Consider the following 19118-nt stretch of genomic DNA (forward strand, 5'->3'; position numbering starts at 1 on the left):
GCAGCACTTTAGTCCACCTTGGTAAGAGTTTTCTCTGTAGTTGTGTTACCATTTCCAACTAACTAGGGCCAACCGCTCACAAACCTGCGTGAAATAGCGATGAAGCAAGCAGGCACTGAGATACTTGGACTTTCTAAAAAAACAAAAAAAAAAACAAAAAAAAACAAAAACATACCGCAGTAAGTTGAGAGTACAAGTAACATAATAGTAAAAGAATACCAAAACTCTCAGGAGGACGTTTTTCAACAAGTTGCGCGTCAAAAATAATCAGTACACGTACCTCAAAAGCCGAAAAAATCGGACAAAATTATTGCTGTTTAATGCATGGAACACATCCATTGCAAACCGCACTTCGTCAGATTTTTGCACTTCAGCTCTGAATGTCATTGCTTCCCTAGAAAACAACAACAAAAAAGAAACATTTCAATTCTTGAATATCGCCGAAAACTGTTTTTATTGTTATGCAGAGGTGACTCAAGCCCCGTCCACACTTATCCTGTATCTTTTAATCCGAACATTTTCTCTCCCGATTCAAGAAATTTCCTCGTCCACACGTACAGCTGTAACTTATTAAAACATTCGTTCTGGTATCCAGGACTCCTCCGCGACTATTATCAACAGAGCATGCGCCATCAGGCGCTCGCCGGGGCGTTCGTTGAGCGGCCATGTTGATTATTTACGTGGTAAAGACTGGATCTGAGTTTGTAACGTCATCAGATTTGAAACTATCCGGATTGGGCAGTCCAAACGGTTTCAAGTTATTTGCGCATTCAAAACTTTCCCCTCTGGAGAGCGGATTCAAAAAGTTGCCGGATTCGCTGGATACGTGAGGAGGAAGACGAACCCGAGAGATCGTGTCGGGAGTCAATCTTATGGCCTTCCGGTTACTAGTGCGGATGCTTGGAAACGGAGCTAAAGAGAGCCTAGATGGTTGAGCAGGGCAGCGCAATCGCGCGGGCATGGGTTCTAGTCCCGATGAAGCCTGGTTTTTTTCACGCTTCTTTCGCGATTGCTCAATTTGCTTACAACTGCGGTGGTCATTCTCCCTTAGAAAACTAAGTTACTTTTACAAAAATTCCAAAACAAAAAACAGCTTAGCCGTCAAACTACTGCAAGTGAATTGCCACACGATTATCTCAAGAGAGAAGGTGGATTTTAAACAATAAGTTATGTATTTATTAATGGATTCTCGAAAAGTTCTTGAATGCTGACCGATACTAGTTCATATGCTGTACCACAGGCTAGCCAGCTGCTGGTGTCTTGAATGCCCTTAGACGATGGGCGTCTGGGAACTAGGAAACTGATCCCAAACCCTAACCCAGGCGCCCGTTTTCCAAGGGCTTTAGGAGATATGGAAACAAATCATAGCCCACAGGGCAACGGGTGACCTCTGGGAGAAAGCAAGATAAGATGGAGGTAAACAATGAAATAGCCAAAATTTCTTTCCTGGTTAACAAACGCTCTGGAGAAGTTGTTGAAAATGTTTACAAGTGATTCAAGCAACATTCACTGCTAAGAAAAGAAAACTGCAGCCTGTAAGCTCTACCCCCTTTGACACAGAAACTCTTTGGGCCAGTAACTCACCTCAAAATATCTCCTTCATTCAAGTTCAACAAGATTTCGTACGCCCGAAATTCTGCTTCACATGGGCACGTTACACCCTATAAACATAATCACAAGCCTGTTATAACCCTACGCGAAAACGCGATAACATAAACGAAATTAAAGTTGGCTTGAACACTTGTCTCTTTCACAACTGTTTTTAGTGCTGTCACGAAAATGTGGAGGAGCGTTGCGTGATGACTCTAAAACGGCTATGAGGGAGACTATCTGCAGCACAGTTTATTTCTTTTTCCTTTGGCGAAACTTGTCAAGCTGACAAATTTTCTGTCACGCAACACTATGCTAAAAGGACATAGTGTTGCGTGACAGAAACAGGTTACTAGATTTCCTTTGAAGGAGTCCCTACCATAATTTACGTCATGGATGCCTTCACAAAAGGAGACCAGGTTCACAGACATGTCACGTCTAGCGACGTGTCGAACGTCTCTTGCTTGTCGCTAGCAAAACCAAGTTACTTGATTGGATACTTTTGCTATGTTTTAAGTGAAAGGACAAGGAAATATCCTTTAAACGATACCTCTTTATACTCCTGCGACGATGTTCAAACAGTGTGTAAGAAGTATAAGCTTTTTTAGCAACTGGAGATACAAACTAAAGCAATGGGTCAGGATGCAACTGTTAAAACGACTCTTGGGAATATTAGCTGGAATGGACTCAAATGAATTTACAACTGATTCAATGTCTTAAAAAAAGGTTACTCTTATTCATCGTGGTGAAGTACAATAATAATAAAGTATTCTCGTTTGTCTCACGATGTGGTCACTTGTGATGTAGATCGATCTACATCACATTTGACCACATCGTAAGACAAATGAGACCATTTCCGAGAATGTGTCTGTGTCTTCTTTAAAGCGAGTCTAAGTGCGAAGTTTTACTGATAGTAATTAGTTCTGCTTTACATATAAAGGAAAACTAATTTGCATAAGAAAAACTTCACACTTAGACTCGCTCTGAGGAGGAGGCAGACATGAACTCGAAAATGGCCTATTTTAGCGGACTTCCGGTCGTCCCAGGCTACCAGAAAGTTTACCGGGTGACTACTTTTTGGTAAAACGAAAAGGCTGGTTGCTCGAAGAAAAAAACAACGGACAACCCAGCCAAAAATATAAAATGTATTACATAAGGAGCACCAGACTCACTCGACGGTTTTTGAAACACGGACAACCAGGAATGTTTTTAAATTTCGAGGACTGCCAATGCGGCCCGGGTTCCATTCCGAGAGTCGGCGTCACAAGTGGGTTGAGTTGATTGGTTCTCTACTCTACTCCGAGTTTCCCCTTCTCATCAAAAACCAAGTTACAATTTATCATATGAGATAAGTTGATTTGATAAGATTTGATTTCTGTATACAACTATTGCCCCAGCATGCACAAAATGCAGTTGACGCGTAAATAAAGTTCAGTTTCATTATTCACCTTGTCCTTGTAAAGGTCTCCGTAAAACTGTTTCAGGGTTTGCAGACACTTGGTCAAATTCTCAGTGTTAATCTTTGCATCAAAGGAGTTCATATCAACCTCACACAGCAAATGTGCGCAAATGATGTGAAACCTGGATAAAAAAAGAAAAACAAGCCAAATTCCTTGATGTCACTTATCAGTGTTTTGGGGTTTTGCCGAGTTCTGTTCCTATTCGTGGACCTAGATTCAAACTGGCCACAAGACCTCTGTTTCATCAACTCTCTGGTTACAGTGCTTTGCAGCTGCCACCGGCTTCGGATTCAAACACCGCTCCAACAATTATACATGCACACGTTCTTTGGAAAAGTCGAGCTAGAGACAGCCCTAAGCTGATGTCGATGATAATAACACACACATCAATGACAACAGGACAGAACAACAACTTTGTAAGAATTCCAACTGGCCGGGGGCAAACCAGTGGGCTTGTTACAAGTGCAGCCGAAATGTTGAACCAGGGACTACCAGAAACAAACTCAACCAGTGGTCAGAATCGGGGTATGCACCCACCGAGAAACTGTTGAAAACATGAGGCCTCAGGGCGGAATGATTTTGTTTGGAGGTGCCTTGATCCCGGACGAAACACTAGTCCTTGATATGACTTCTCATTCAAATGATACTAAATGAGGCAGTTTTTTTGTTTAATGAAACGATACATTATGTATAGAAGTGGTATATACCGCTCGCAGTGTATGACTATGTGACATAGCATACGTCCGGTAATTGACAGTTAACTTTATGACGTAATGCTGGTTTACATGTGACGTCATGGTGGCCATGTTGGATGGCAAGAACAATAACCTGTCTCTCCGATGGGAACTAAACTTTATGATTATTATGCAATTCATGTGCCATCCCACATGGCCGCCTTATCACGTGGGTGAAAACCAAACTCAAAGTTTCAAGTTTACTTTACAAGCCTCCTTGTATGCAAGACCCCAAAATGATTGTCTCACCTTGCCGTTTTCTCCACAAGATCAACGCATTCTGGGTCACACAAGTGTTGTTGCGTAATATCCTAGAAAAGAACAGACAGTTATGTATTCGGACGACAAATTCATCTACGTCAAAATTCCATTACCCAAGAGTAAGAATCTGGTATCAGGTTTGCCCCTATTAGCGTCTTAAAAAAGGGGATGGCTTTCATATACCGGGTTAAAATGACGAAAGAAAAAAGAACCATTCTGATTCCGATTAGTCCTTGCTAATTAGGTATTGATATGTTCGCTTTGAGCTTTTGTTTTACGGACATTAATTATTTCGGATTCAGTATATGAAAGACCAGCGCAAAAGTGTCTACTTTTAAACCAACTTTTGCGGGAAAATAAACAATAGAGCAAAATAATCTGCTAACTCATTGTTGCACCCAATTCAAATCTCCCAGGGTTAAGATTCTTTGTTTATTGTATTTGCATTATAATGCATGGCGTTTACATTTAAATGATCTAGAAATACATGGGACATAACGTTTTATTTCTAAAGGGTTTGAATAGACCTTTTCACAGTCATACCCTTATATACCTGGCCTTTAAATGAAAGTGAGACCGGAGTTGACCTTGTTGTGATACAGACCTCCCTGATTTTCTCATGTTAATGATTTCGTTCTCATGTTAATTAGTTCTATCAAAGCAACGTCAACTCTAGCCTCACTTTCATTCATAGGCCAGGTAACTAAGGACACAACTGTAAAATGGTCTATTGGGTGCAACACTGAGTTAGGCGATTCAGTCTGTTGTTTACTTTCCCACAAAACTTGGCTGACGCTGATGGAGACGTAGGCCAATTTGGGTAAATCTTACTCTTGAGTGTCGTTTTCTTTTAATTCGAGTATGTAAAAGACGGAATCGAATTACGAAAATGTGTATACACTAAACGAGTCGACAAAGATATAGCTGAAGTTCCGATCGTAAACCCTAGTTCGTTCAAATAGTCTAATGTCGATTGCCCCGCTATCTTCAGCATATATCTAACATTAATTTAAAGGGAAGACGAAACGTACAGATTTATCAAAATGGTATTCATTGTAATACTGAGCCCGCGAGTAAGCTTTCCGGACGCACGCTCCACGCTGCCCAAAGAGCACTGCGGGAAGCCTGCACGATAATAGCACTCTCCTAAATGAGAGCCATTTTCTGTTCCTACCCAGTGTTAGCTTGTAATTATTTTCAATTAGTTTCTAACTTGTTTCTACAACTAGCAAAGAATCACTGTGATTTTCCCATCCTTGGCATGGGCTATACCTGTTACGAATTCGATTGCTTCATGTGAATGCTGCCCTTTCTTGCAATTGACTGACACAGCTGCCTTGCATCACTTTCCCAACCGATCAGAAGCCCGTCATTCGAAACCCCAAACGGAATGTGAATCGCGCTCAGGCTCAGGCTATTGTTTGGATTGTTTTCAATTGCGCGACGGTGGTTTTATAACTAGTTGAAACTAATTATAACTGGGATTAGAGCGGTTTTCAATTGAGTGTCGAAAGTAATTAGCTTTGGTTTTGCATTACTTCACTCAGTGATTGGTTCAAAGTTCTCGCGCCATTTTGTCAACCAATCAGAAGTGAACCCAAAACCACTCGTGGCTTGCACGTGCACATTTTCCCGCGATTCGTGTCGGCTACGTGTAATTACTTCGAGTTTTGATTGGTTTACTGGATTGTCTCCGACCTTTTTGATTGGCCAAAGTAATTACTTTGGTTTTGGTTTTACGACACTCGATTGAAACTCGCTCTATGTTGAACTGTTTACCTTTCTAATTCCCCTGGTCCTGTTCCACACAAAATCAAACCATTCTCCTTCTCGTCCTTCAACAAGATCCATGATATTCGTTGCTATATAATCCATCGTCATCTTTAGAACTGGTACGGGGCGAAGTTCGTGCGGGAGCGGCTCTTCCTGGAAAAGTCACACCCATATCATAAAGTGAACATTGATGGTGGCACCTCGTAAAGTAAAGATTATTGTTACTGTAAATGTTCTTGATCATGCAAGTATTTTGTAAAACATGTAACAGAGCCTACAAGCTTTACCATTCTTATCCATGGATCCAAGAGGGAAAACGAGGCGACGTTTGTGTTCAGTTATTTCAAGGGGTACTGTCTGGCTATTACCTTAATCTGAAGACAGCAGCGTTCTTGCATCAACGAAGACCACACTATATAGTTTTGTTACCAAAAACCATGTCATAGCACTGACGATATGTTGTGTTGCCCAAAGCTATAAAAGGCGAAACTAGAAGTAGATTGAAATGTGAAAGCCTTGGGCAGTATTCTTACATTCTGACTCAGGAAGCAATAAACAGAATACGTTAACTATTCCATCGACTTTCGTTTATTGTCATATTAACCACGTGATCGTGCTTGTCACTGAAGTTAAACCCTATTGGTCGGGGAAACTTAACGAAACTACTTGGATGGGTGACAACCAAGTTTTTTTTGATATTTTGTTAACCCGCGCTTTTACTTGTAATTGACGTCCATGTTATTGTTTCTTGCATTTCAATGACATCGCCTTTTCTAACAACAGACAAGTAAACTGTCAGCATCCACGTGAACGCCATGTATTCAGAGTCTTGTTTTCTCTCTTTTTCTGATGCTGATAATTAATTACCGGAACATTTACATACAAATGAGAACTGGTTTTCACGTGAAAGACTGGCATCGAATGAAAAGAGAAGCAGAGGAACCCTTCAAAATAGCCTTTGATTTCTCCATAAATCGGCTCATTAACGCGCCTTGAGTCAGTCGCGCAAACAAATGCACTAAAACAAAAAGTACAGAAAGCCAAACAGGAGTAAAACCTTATCTGCTGCAGATCTGTCATATTCTTTGATGGCCCGTGCATGATCCACTTGAGGGTTTTCATCCTAGGAATAAGATATAAGTCATTTCCCGCAGTATACATAATTTGACAGTGCTAAATTACGTTGGGAAAAACGTAATGTGTTTCTGCCCGTCACCGCAAATTCCGCCAAAACGATTGCGACACTAAATCAACCCATGTCCCAAAAGGACATTTCCGAGTTCACGTCTGCCTCCTCTTCAAAGCGAGTCTACGTGCCAATTGTTTTGATGGTAATTAACTCATTTTTGCACCTATACTCGCTTTGAAAAGGAGGCAGGGATGAACTCGGAAATGGCCTATAAAACCTGTAGTTTCTGCACCTTACAGAGGACGAAAGAAGTCAACTTCCGTGGCATAGACCGTCACTGTAGAGTTAAGATTGCAGCATGCTGTGTGAGAGTATTTTAGGTCTTTCAGATATATTTGCAATGTTATGAAAAGTGAATCGTATGGGGTAGCTTTTTTCCATCTTTTTCAGCCTCTTTACGAACTAAGGTCGTCCCCATTTTTCTCCGTTAACCGTCAAATGTGTTTCCTAATTTTGGGTCGGTCGGTCGGTTGGTCGGAGTAACGAGAAAAAAACATACAGAAAGAAAATCAACAGCAATTTAAAAAAAGCATCGAAAATAGTTTGAACACAGGAGTTACATAACTAGATGGAATTTGATCGTCTGGGCGATCCGGTTTACAAACCAGATCGTAATGTGCATGTACCAATCACCACTCACCATCCTCACTACCAATCACAACACAGACCAGAGTTATCGCTAGGTACGTTTGAATTTCCAACCGTCATTCGACTCTGAAGATGGTTTCCACTCGGGTTGTCGAAACATCAGTCACTACCAACAGTCCTCAGGACTGTTGATAGTGACTTGGTAGGACTGACTGACTGTTGGTAGGACTTCTCAGGACTACTTTCATCCAGACGATCAAATTCAAAAGAGGTACAAAAAAAACCGTTTTAAGTTGCCGAAAGGGTCGAGTGGCAGAGGGCAGAAACGAGTAGAGAGTTAATGCTAACTTATTTTCTTCCCAAGCAGAAAGAAAGCCTTTCTTCTGGAAGAGTGTCACGTTTATTCTGGGGTGGAAGTTAAAACTGAAAATCTGTACTTTGTTTTTCTTTAACTCAAAAATGTGAAGGGGGGGGGGGGGGGGGGGGGGGGGACGGCTTAACATCCAAAATGGCAGTTAACAAGAGAAGTTGAAAAAAAAAACCATCACTTACAATGCCTCCTGTTCCAGGAATAGCTTCAAACACATTCAGCCTTCTTTGGTGTTCCCTCATATATCTCTCCTGTAGGACATAGCGCACGATGCTCTTACAAGTACATGCTAATTTACCTTACCTACACAAAACAACGGATAGGCTTGGAGCGAGGTCACTTAATGCCCACATTCGCCCAAAAGTCATTGCGGTCGTTTGGTTTTGTTTTCAAATGACAGCTTGTCCAAAGGCGTGTTCTGATTGGCTGAATGCACTTGATCATGTGGGAAACAACATGTCAGCTTTTTTGGTAATTTCATGTTACACGAAATTCAATAACTGTGCGCAATGACTTGTGGGCAAATGTGGACCTTTAAATTTTAGAATACCAGAAACAAAAAACTTTAATTGGTGCTAGAGTAAGTTTCACTTCATTGTCAAGGTTTGTCGTTGGTTTATACAACTGTTTCTGGTGACTTGTTCACGGGCATTTTCCCGCGCCTAGCGCCGGCTATATACACGGGTTCGCTTCGCCATTTATGATTGGTTAATCCGATTGTAAGCGTCTCCTATGATTGGCTAATGTGATTAACAATTGTGACGGGTTTGAAAGCGAAGATGTTAATTCTAAGTTCCGAATACATAATTAAAACTCTGTTTTTGCGGCACTTGATTCAAAACTGCTCTATCTGGCAGGAAAAGGAAAATACAAGGAGGAAAAGATGGTTATGAAATCCCCTGTGATAGGGTGAGACTTTCGTATGACAGTAGACGGCGATAATTAGGGCCCATGTAGTACCTTCTCAGGACACATATCTTTGCATGAACCAGTGACAGCTTTAGCACAACTGATGTCTGATGACCTCTTGAACACTGCAACAAAACATCACACAACCTACAGTCTGAAACCCTTTTCTCTAAAAACCACCGCTCCCTCCATTTTCCCAAATTGTAGTTCTTGATTTGTGTTGTTTTATCATGTTTCGTTGTGTATTTCGTTGTTCAGCGCACAACTGAACTGACATAGGAGGAACTGCTTGCCGTCTACTTCTACCATTAACATGAACCACAACTCCAACCGAAAGGTTTTGCATTGAAACCAAGGGAAAATGAAACCTTTTTCCCACTAAGGAATGTCCTAGATCAAAGATCATCCTCTCTCCATGTAAGGAGAATTGCGCACTCCAAATCCAATGCACGTGCTCAAAACACAACACACTCATGCAGTCGTAGACGTGCATTGTACATGTACTTAAGTTCGCTCTCAAAGTATTCCGCAATTTGACAGAGAAATGCAAGCTACTACAAAAGAATTCACACCTTGTCTGAGTTTCTTGTCAATTGCTTCCAAAACATGAAGTTTTTCGGCCACAGTTTCACTCGGCTCTAACGTCTGCAGAACTAAGAAATCAAAATGTAATAACCAGTTAAAAAGAGTAACAGTCGATTCGCACTTGATAACTTCATAACCAGTTCTCAGTGCTCTCAGTCGAAATTTTAGTCGATTTGCACCAACTGGTTTTAGTTTAAAAGATTTTGTTTAATTTCTACCTTCGTCTGATTAAATTTGAAGTGTGCCACGAGTCAAATCAACTGAAAGTTGAGTGTAAATCGAGTGGGTAAGAGTTTTGATACACAATGAATACAAACCTGACTAACCCTCCATGGTAACCAGCCCGCCAGCCTGTGTGTACATGTATTCCATCAAATACTTAACAATTACTCGCCTAAGGTGAGGTGAATATCGATATTCCCCGAGCCCGGCGTGAATAATTACAGAGTTGATTACTTGAAAAATATGCATTTTCTTTGAAGCAATTCATTTCTTCGTCTGTCACCTCAACAAAACAGCTTGCGGCCATTTTGAAAAATAAAAACCGCTTAGGTGATTATCGCATCATAATCATCTTAAAAGGGAGCTTAAGCAAACGCGTTTTTGAGACGCGGACGGCAACCGGAAGAGAACATTTCGCGCGCTAGGGCAGTGGTGTCTCCCAGATTTTTATACTAATCATCTCTAATGGAGAAAAGATACTTAGCAATGTAAATGAGGTTGCGTGAAAACAGCTCACTTTCGGTTGCCGTCCGCGTCTCAAAAATGAGCATGCTTAAGCTCCCTAAAGCACCCCTGTGATTAAAAAAATATCACTTCCTTTTTTCCTTCATACTTTGAAAGTGTGTTTGCTTAACACCTGACTGGCAAAATTTTCAGTTTACTTTGAGATTAAGGTTTGGATGTTCAGGGTCCTCCATTACTCACGTTCAACACTGACCGATTGGACCTCAGAGAGTTGGATCCAGGGAAAAGTGACGTCACAGGCTCACTAGCTTAAAATTTAAGCGTGTGAATGCTGCTTATTATAATGTAAAACGGGAGTTTAAAAGTCTGAAATCCCTGCGGGTTCAGCGGGTGAGGCTAAATCGCGTGGGTGGGTGGGTCGGTCATGGTTAGGTGGGTAGGTGGGTTGTGGGTTGTGGGTAGGTAGGTCGTGGGTCGTGTTTGTTTGAAGAAAAAAAAGATACATATTAGCTCCCTTAGTGCTAGGTCCAAATTTGTCTTAGGTCTTAGGTCTTGTCTGTTTCGAGAATTTCCAGTCGTTGATTAAAAAAAGGGTTAGGGTTGGGGTTAGGGACCCACGACCCATGGCCCACCCACCCACCCACGCCGATTAGACACTCTTTTGTTCAGCAGTTACAAAATACCGTACAATCAAATTAGCCCCCAATTGCCCGAAGCAGAAAATACCATAATACTCTGTTTGTCCACCCACATTTTGCATAACCATTTATTTCACGTCTGTCTTGGGGCTTAGAATGGTCCCAAGAGAAATCAAAAACAATGCTTATCCAAAAATTGGACGGACAAAGATTCTTGTGGTCTTTTTCACTTTGGCCAATAAAAACCTTGCAGCTATTTTTCCCTTATGGCAAAAGAGTTAAGAAACTAACTGTTTCATGACATGAACAAACACATTCAGGGCTGAGCATTTACTGTACATACTTTAGATTACAGCTGGATTGTCATCCTTCATTAACATAATTAATGACCAATAAATTAGCTTGATTTCAGTAGTCTCCAAAGTCGACCTTTCCTTTCTTTAAAAACATATATATATTTTTTTTTCATAGACAAACAACTATATGTACATGTAGATGTTTTCTGCAATACTCCAAACAGTGTTTTGATATTGGAGGCTAATTATTGTCTTGAAAGTCAGGGGACTAATAATTAACAATAATTAATAACAATAGTTAACAATTATTGTCTGTGGGGAGAATTACTTGACATTTGGCAAAATGCACGTGCATGTGCTGGTATCAAGGCAAAAGAAAAAATAAAAGGGTCACGACTCTTGCAACAGGCAGAACCTGAGTGCTTTAATGTTGAGATGCAAAAAGCAAAGTTGGTGAACATACAATCCTGAAGTGCTTTTTTGCTTCCTAAACTTTTAATTTCCGACAAGTTCTCTTGACCAGATGGAGCAATCTGAAAAAAAAAGAGAAATAGACTTAACATTGCATACACGTAAATGTACATGTACATGTACAAGACCAAGAACTTTACCAGACATATGTAGAGATTTGTACGCGACATGTGTAGCACCAGTGATGTGAAACATGATTACAGTCGAACCTCCCCTAACCAGACATCCTCGGGACCACTAGGGTAAGTGTCAGCTTACAGGATGTGTCTGCTCGTGGAAAGTTGAAGAACATATAATTACACCACAACAAGTCTTTTAAAGCTCTTAAGAGAACTTGTAATTGTGTTTCAAGGTGAGTGGACAGGCCAAACACAACTCTTATTGGTCAAGATAGGAAATTCAAAGACCTCAGAGCTTTGCTCTAACAAGTACATCTTTCAAAGACCTCCTTTAATAGGGGAGGGCTTTTAATGATTTCTCTTAGTAAGGGCTGATTTTGTATATGATGCCATTTGTTCATTAGTCAGAATATGTTTGAGATTGGGTGACGAATTCCTGAGGAGTGCGTCTAACTCAGCAATGGTTATTTTTACGGGAAAGCAGATAAACTGTGAGAGGAGCAGGATATGGTATGGAATTGCCTTGTGAGTTAAAATTTCAAGGAGACAAATTTTTGTGTGACTGGCTTGAAGAAAAGTCTAAAAAGGAAATGAAATGAAAAAAAGCTAATTGTAATCGAAATGGCTATGTTTTGTCTAGGACAGCGTGCAATAAAACCGTTACAGGAGGATATTTTAGACCCTGTGGCCCCGAATAGGTGTCTTTGTCCACTTTATGAGAGATGTCCGATTACGGGAGAGGGGATTAAATATGTAGTGTTTTAGAGGAGAAATCGCAGTGACTGCGTGTCCGCATTTGGGAGGTGTCCGCTTACAGGAGGTGTCCGTTAGTGGAGGTTCAACTGTATTTAAAAAATGGGAAATTTGCCAAGCTTCACACAACAGTGTACTTTTAAGCATACTGTGGGGAACAAATCATTGTACACATTAACAACTTGTATGTTGGGGTGGACAAAAAAGGGAAAACCAACTATTAGACATGAAAAAAAAAAAGAATTGTACATGGTACATGTAGTACAGTTCAAAGACCAATGTACATTAGAATGATAGCCATTCTTGTAGTTTGTAGTTTTCATCTAGACAATGAAAAACAATGAAAGAACCTGGTTTGAAGTCTTTCCACTTTTAGTAGGAATTCTTCTGGCTGACTTGACAGTATCTTGACTTTGTTGATTATTTTCTAAAAGTACAAGTGATAGAATAATAAATTACACAAGGTATTAAAGGAGCCACATGTAATATCAAACGTAGTAACAATAACTATTCCGAAAGCGTGCATTGAATACAGTACGTCGGTTAGCTTACCCATCTCATATCCAACAAGTGCAAATAGAACGATATCGTTTTATTAAATTTCAATAAATGTCCAGCAGGTTCAAATTCACAAAATCATCGGAACAATGTTTCAATTTTACAAAATCACCAGTGCAACCATAGGGTCTTACCACACATGAGATTATGGAAGAGACTGAATGGAGCCAAAGTGAACATTTAGAATTATTAAATGCACTATGGTGAGATGGAAAATTTATTAATTTAAATGAACTCATTCCCTTCCTCTGGCCCAAAGTTCTGTCAATGGGATAAGACACAATTGCTCCACTTTTTAAAATTTTAATAAATGCACCTGAAGATCCGCTTTTTCGCCTTCCTTGCTGTTTCCAGAATATCTCTACAGGAGGCAAGCCTTGTCCTAATATTTTCCCTTCCTTCTTGGCAGTTCCGGCTTCTTCCTATGCGTAATAACAATCAAGTGATGTGTATTACATGAATAATGCAAACTACATAATTAAGTAGAGTGCAGAATACATATACATGTTCCATAATTGTTAATTGATGATAACAAATGGTAATGCAATTATTGTACACTGTACATGTAATTGACACCATAATGTACATTTAACAAGTGCCAAATTTGGGAAAATAAAATTTAATGTTTTATTATTTAACCCTTTTACTCCTGTGGGGTTTCCCACTGACAAGTCTGGTGTTAGACAGTGTAAAAATGTATCAGTCTCAGTGGCCCTTACAAGAGCGAAAGGGTTTAATGAGGACATGAGAAGTGAACCTACATGTACATGCAGATGACTTTGCTGTTAAAATACATGCAATTTCAATACATTCTGAACATTTGGACACTTCAAAAATTTCCCTTTGCACCAAGCATTTTGAGCAACACTTGGTTCAATCATACAGAAAGAGCTGATAACCCAGATTTTAAGTAAGCCAATCAAAACCCCCAAAACACATAAACCTGGATTGAGAATTTCTTATATGCTCTATTTCTGGCATTCCGACTCCCTCATCTTAGGTATCAGCTCACACATACATGTATTTTCACCATATCACCCCACATGAAAACTGATTTTGTGCTTATCCTACACAAGTTCATCAAACAAAGTTATGTTTTAATAAAATTATTATCCTCAACATGTTCTTACGTGTTTTTTAAATACCACAGTTGCACTCTTTTTCGCAGCATTGCAAATAACCTTTGTCACCTCCCCAAATCGTGAATAGAATCTCTTGAGCCACACGTTGGTGTTGAACACTTCAGGTACCTCTCTGATGACCAAAGCAGTGAGGTCTGCAGTTGGTGAGCTTTTCATCTTCTTCTCTGCAGCTTTTTCCTTTGCCTGGTGACCCTCTCCTTTCACAACAAATGTACGCCTAAAAGCACCTGCTGTTCCTGGTGCTGATTTACTAGTTTCTGTTGTAGAATATGTCGTGATTGGAAATAGAGACTGAAATGCAGAAGAATGACTTTGTTTTCTCGCAAGCTGTGATGCTGGCATTTGAGATGTAAATGATGGCTTGCTAATGGTGGGTTTGTCAAATGCACTTCTTGACAAGGTTTCACTAGACAAGCCTCGCTTGTTGAAACTACTGAAAGTTAAAGTTTTCGACACAGGCTCTTTGACAAGGGAACCAGCATCAGTTGCACTCGCCGAGGATGCCGAATCTGATGATGTGGTGCTTTTGTGAACATCTACACTAAACACAGGTTGTGAAGCTTGGAACATTGTAAAATGAGATGTTGAGACATTCGTCTGAGGGCCAACCACTGGCTGTGCAAAGACACTATGTGATATGCTGGATGTTGTGGATCCCTCCAAAGTAGTGTTTGCCCCAAATGTTGATGCAGAAGCAACACTGCTAGCTGATGATGAAGCAGTTGTCTTGCCTGTTGATTCAAAACCACAAAAAATTAATTCTACAAAAATTATACAGAATCAGAAGAATGTAAAATCCCTTGTACAGTAGCGTAAACTTCTACAATAGGACTACCTGCTTAATACTTAATAAATTTTGAACCCACCAGCATGGGTGCTGAAAAACACAGACCCAAATCCAGGGGAAGATGTAAATGAAGTCAATGAAGTATCAGTAATCGTCTGAGGGGCTTCATTACTGCTGGTCACTGAGGCAGTCGCAAAGGTAAACCCTCCTTCACCAACAGGTTTAACTGGTTTATTTCCCTTACTGAGACTCTCTGCAGCATCCTGGTGAAGAGGGCTGACGTGGGTTCTCTTTGTAGGCCTCTGACTGGCTTCAAAAGGCTGTTGCCTCAGCACTTTATGCTGATCTACAAAAAAAACACAATAATACTAAAAGAGAGGATAGCGTTGAACGTGCGCACTGATTGGCTACTTGACTCAAACTCCGGATATGATTTGCTATTCACCTCTGAGCAATTTGCGCAGAATTTGTGCCCGATAATGTTGTAATCTTTGCAGGAATAAATGAGTTAAAATCATCTTTTTGTGCTATATTATCTCACTGTTTTAGTATACGCTAAAACAACTATTTACCTCAGTGTCAATGGCAAGTGCTGGATGTTTACCTCACCGCTTTGCAGCTTGGTAAATACCCACTACTAGCCACCTCCACTTCAGTGAATAGTTGTTAATTATTTCAATATTGTTATATTACAAAGTATTTTCTCTTCCAGGTGTTCGTAATTTTCTTTATAAAGCAGTACATGTACATGTATTATCATCTCAAAAGAAGCTTAAAATTCCAGGCAATATTTTTCGATAGATTTTTTGACTTGACAAAACATTAAGCTTGATGCAGCAGGTCTGAAACACAGGACTGGTCACATTCCACAGGTCACTCGTTATAGGTCACTGTTTTTAACCTTTTAGAAAATAAACCCTAACCCTCAGTTTGGCTAACCCTTGGGCTTAGGTTGGTTTTTAGGCCTACATGTAGGGTTAGCCAAATTGAGGGCTTTGGGTTACTTTCAAAAAGGTACAACAATGACCTGCAACGAGTGACCTGTGGAATGTGACCTGTGTTTTAGACTCACCAAACTTGGTGGTACAGAATATTAACTTAATTTTGTAGGTTGTATACCCATTCACACTAAAACGCCCCCAATTGGTGAGTAAAATCGTCTGGCTTTGCCAGTCATGCTCTCAGGTGGGGAAGGGTAAATAAGTACCATACACTGACATATACCTGAAAATTTCCGACGCTGAGGCCATTGTCCAGGACCATGAGAAAACGACGAAGTACTTGCAGAACCATGTGAGAGCCTTCGCACTGCTTCCTTTTTCTAGAGTTGTATATTTAAATGAAAAAAAAAAACACTCAAAAACACAAAAAAGATGGTACAATTTGTTTGATCTGTGAACAGCTGGAACTGCTTTTTAATTTGAAAGATTGCCTTTGTTTCCAGTCCACCTAATAACTCAAAACACTTGTACATGTATGTACACGTACATGTATACGAAACTAGATGAGCTTGAGATTATGACAAAAAGATGATGCTGATGACGATTATTATTATTATTATTATTAGTATTATTATTTGAACTTCTAACCAACATAGAAGTGTTGAAACAAGCTGGTCTACCATTAATGGAGGACATGCTAATACAGATGAACCAGAGTTGGCTCGGACACGTTGAGAGAATGGACCACCAGCGTCTCCCTCGGCAGTTATGCAATAAGGATAGACCAAGGCTCATATTTAAAGACACTGTAAAAAGAAACTTGGAGAAGTTGGACATAGACAGGAGTTCCCGGCAGCAGAAGGCTTTAAGGACAGAGCTCTGTGGAGGAATCTGATCAGTCCTAAATGAAACAGCCATTGTCGCCCACGATAGGCTGCTATGATGATGATGATGTGAATGAAATAAATGTATGTTTTGAAGTGCGGGTTAAAGACATAAGGGAGAAGTGACCATCGCACTTACCTAGCTGGACAATTTAAAATAACCAATTGTGTACATTGCAATGCAATGCAATGCAATTCCTGCATGGGCTGGGTCAAGCCCTCATGGTAATGAATATGTGAAATATGATCAGTACTATCAGTACATCCTGTTAGTTTCATAGTATTGCTCCCTAACTTTTTATTTTTATTTTCTTTTTTTTTTTTTTTTGCTATTTTGTATTTTCTTTGTCTGAACTCCTTCCCAATTTTTAGTTAAACTTTGCTGTAAGTAATACGAGGGTCAGTCCTCCTTAGAACCCTTCATGGTTTCTTGACACTTCCTCGCTTTTTAATGTATTTTCTTGATCTGTTTCATTGTAATATGTAGTTAATTAAGGCAAATGGATAATAAATAAATAAATAAATAAAAGCAAGGAAGCTGTTCTAAACTGTAATGGCCAAAACTATCCTCAGCCTATACTGTTATGCAAATGGCATAAAATGCAGACTGCAGAAAAAGGCTAAAATATAGACTGCAGAAATCTCAAACCCTCCTAAGGTGAGCATTAGTAACCTTAATTTTCTCAGTCTAAGCGATGTGAAGAGTTGAAGTATGCAGCAATAAATTAATGCACCAATCAACTCGAAACTTCAAACCCCCCCCTCCCCCCCGCCCCCCCAGGCAAACCACGGGTATTTGAACTTTTGAAGATTGGATCGTTCAAATTCCTGCCCCCTCGGGCCAAAATGATGTTCAAATGCCCTACCCAATCGTCGGATTTGTCTGTCTGTCCCCAACTTTTGAAGACCTTTTAATGGTATATCTCTTCCTTTAAACTCTGCAATCTCGTCCAAACACGTGTTTTATGGCTGTTAGAAACTTCGGCGCCTGAAAATATTTAATCATTTGAAACCCGACACTTCCGGTTCAATTTCTCCACCCTAAGGCGGCAAAGGTCAAATTCCCCACTCCCCGGACACAGAAGATAGTCAAATGCCCGGGGTTTGCCCAGGGGGTGGGGGGGGGGGGGGATCTTGAAGTTTCGATTTGATTGGCGCATAAAATCCCGATTGCTGACTGACATACAGTACATACATTTACAGTACGTGTATCCCGCGTTATACTAAAGTGCTCTGTTTGAAGACATTATTTTACACTGTATGCTTTGTCTACAGTACGTCTGTGGGTAACTTTTAAATAGTTATTTGGATTTCGAACAACACTGTTCAGGCTAAATTTCAAAATACCGGAGCAATTTGATCGATTTCATGGGAATAGCGCGCGCGCGTTGTTACATGCCTCGTTCTTGAAACGATAGCGCTATAGTAACACAAATGTGGCCAGGTGAACTTGCATCTAAAATTGGTAATCTCTCCAATTTTGCTCCAACTCAACTACTGTACATGTACCGTTATATCAAACTAGACGCAGCTTACGTACCTTTTTCTGCCGAAGTTGGCTGAGCTGCATTGTTGAACAAAACCGATTCTACCTATTCTTTAATCCACAAAAACACCTGAGACTATTGAGTGAAAGGTGCAATTAAATTTTGCGTGGCCTTCGAACGTCGAAGAGCAAACGTATGGCGGCCATTAAGAAAAATCTCCGCTTCGTCATAAGAGCTGCACAAAGTATCCAACTTTATTGCTTTGAAAACGAGGCTACAGCCCTATGCTCCGTGTAACACTACATGTTGCGTCAGCTTGTTGCGTCTGTCTGGAAGATCCGGAATCCAATACCGGAACCGGAATAGTAACAAGAAAGGTCGATGATATTCAGTTGTTTTTTTTTCAGCCAAAAAAGTTGAATGTTATATTACGGATATTATTGTGATGACAAAGTTCGCACCACTGGCGTCAATCCTGTCTTGAACGGCTCGAGATAAGAGAATGATTGGCATTAAGGGCGCTTTCCTTTTGTTAGAACTGGCCGGTCAGACCCGTCAATTTGCAAAGAAAATGCAACAATTTGAAGGAACACTTGCATGATAATCCCTCGTATTCTTCTGGAGGAGTACATATCATCCTCGAAGTGTGTTAATTTGAAAGCGTTGTAAAGTTAGTCCTTCCAAATGACCGGTCTGGCTGGTCAGTTCTGTCAAATGAAAAGCGTCCTAAGATTCTTTGTCCCTTCGTGGCGTGGAAGTGAAATTGTTACTGAAACCATGGATGAAAGAAAAGAAAAGGAAAAGACAAAAGAAATTCACCAGTTTGTTGGAATAAAATGCAGCAGTGGGCACAATCAGGGCAAATAGGTGAAAAAAGGGGCACAGGAAGTGGACTT

The 19118-nt window shown here is 40.3% G+C and overlaps 1 protein-coding gene across 1 annotated transcript in view; it reads right to left on the bottom strand.

The window, feature by feature from the left end:
• The window catches only part of LOC138004089 (germinal-center associated nuclear protein-like), a 49643-nt gene extending 31191 nt beyond the window's left edge, over window positions 1-18452 (bottom strand). Inside the window, exons 1-17 of the mRNA XM_068850492.1 lie at window positions 18276-18452; window positions 16135-16231; window positions 14990-15256; window positions 14112-14854; window positions 13298-13403; window positions 12774-12850; window positions 11544-11613; window positions 9447-9527; window positions 8926-8999; window positions 8148-8216; window positions 6876-6941; window positions 5825-5971; window positions 4034-4095; window positions 3039-3171; window positions 1585-1661; window positions 281-394; window positions 85-133 (exon numbers count right to left, since the gene is read on the bottom strand). Coding sequence (XP_068706593.1) covers window positions 85-133; window positions 281-394; window positions 1585-1661; window positions 3039-3171; window positions 4034-4095; window positions 5825-5971; window positions 6876-6941; window positions 8148-8216; window positions 8926-8999; window positions 9447-9527; window positions 11544-11613; window positions 12774-12850; window positions 13298-13403; window positions 14112-14854; window positions 14990-15256; window positions 16135-16231; window positions 18276-18305 — 2262 coding nt within the window. The 5' untranslated portion in view covers window positions 18306-18452. The remainder of the gene's footprint in view (window positions 1-84; window positions 134-280; window positions 395-1584; window positions 1662-3038; window positions 3172-4033; window positions 4096-5824; window positions 5972-6875; window positions 6942-8147; window positions 8217-8925; window positions 9000-9446; window positions 9528-11543; window positions 11614-12773; window positions 12851-13297; window positions 13404-14111; window positions 14855-14989; window positions 15257-16134; window positions 16232-18275) is intronic.
• Window positions 18453-19118: the final 666 nt, after the last annotated feature.

The sequence above is a fragment of the Montipora foliosa genome, chromosome 5, assembly GCF_036669935.1.
Source record: "Montipora foliosa isolate CH-2021 chromosome 5, ASM3666993v2, whole genome shotgun sequence".
Classification (NCBI taxonomy): domain Eukaryota; kingdom Metazoa; phylum Cnidaria; class Anthozoa; order Scleractinia; family Acroporidae; genus Montipora; species Montipora foliosa.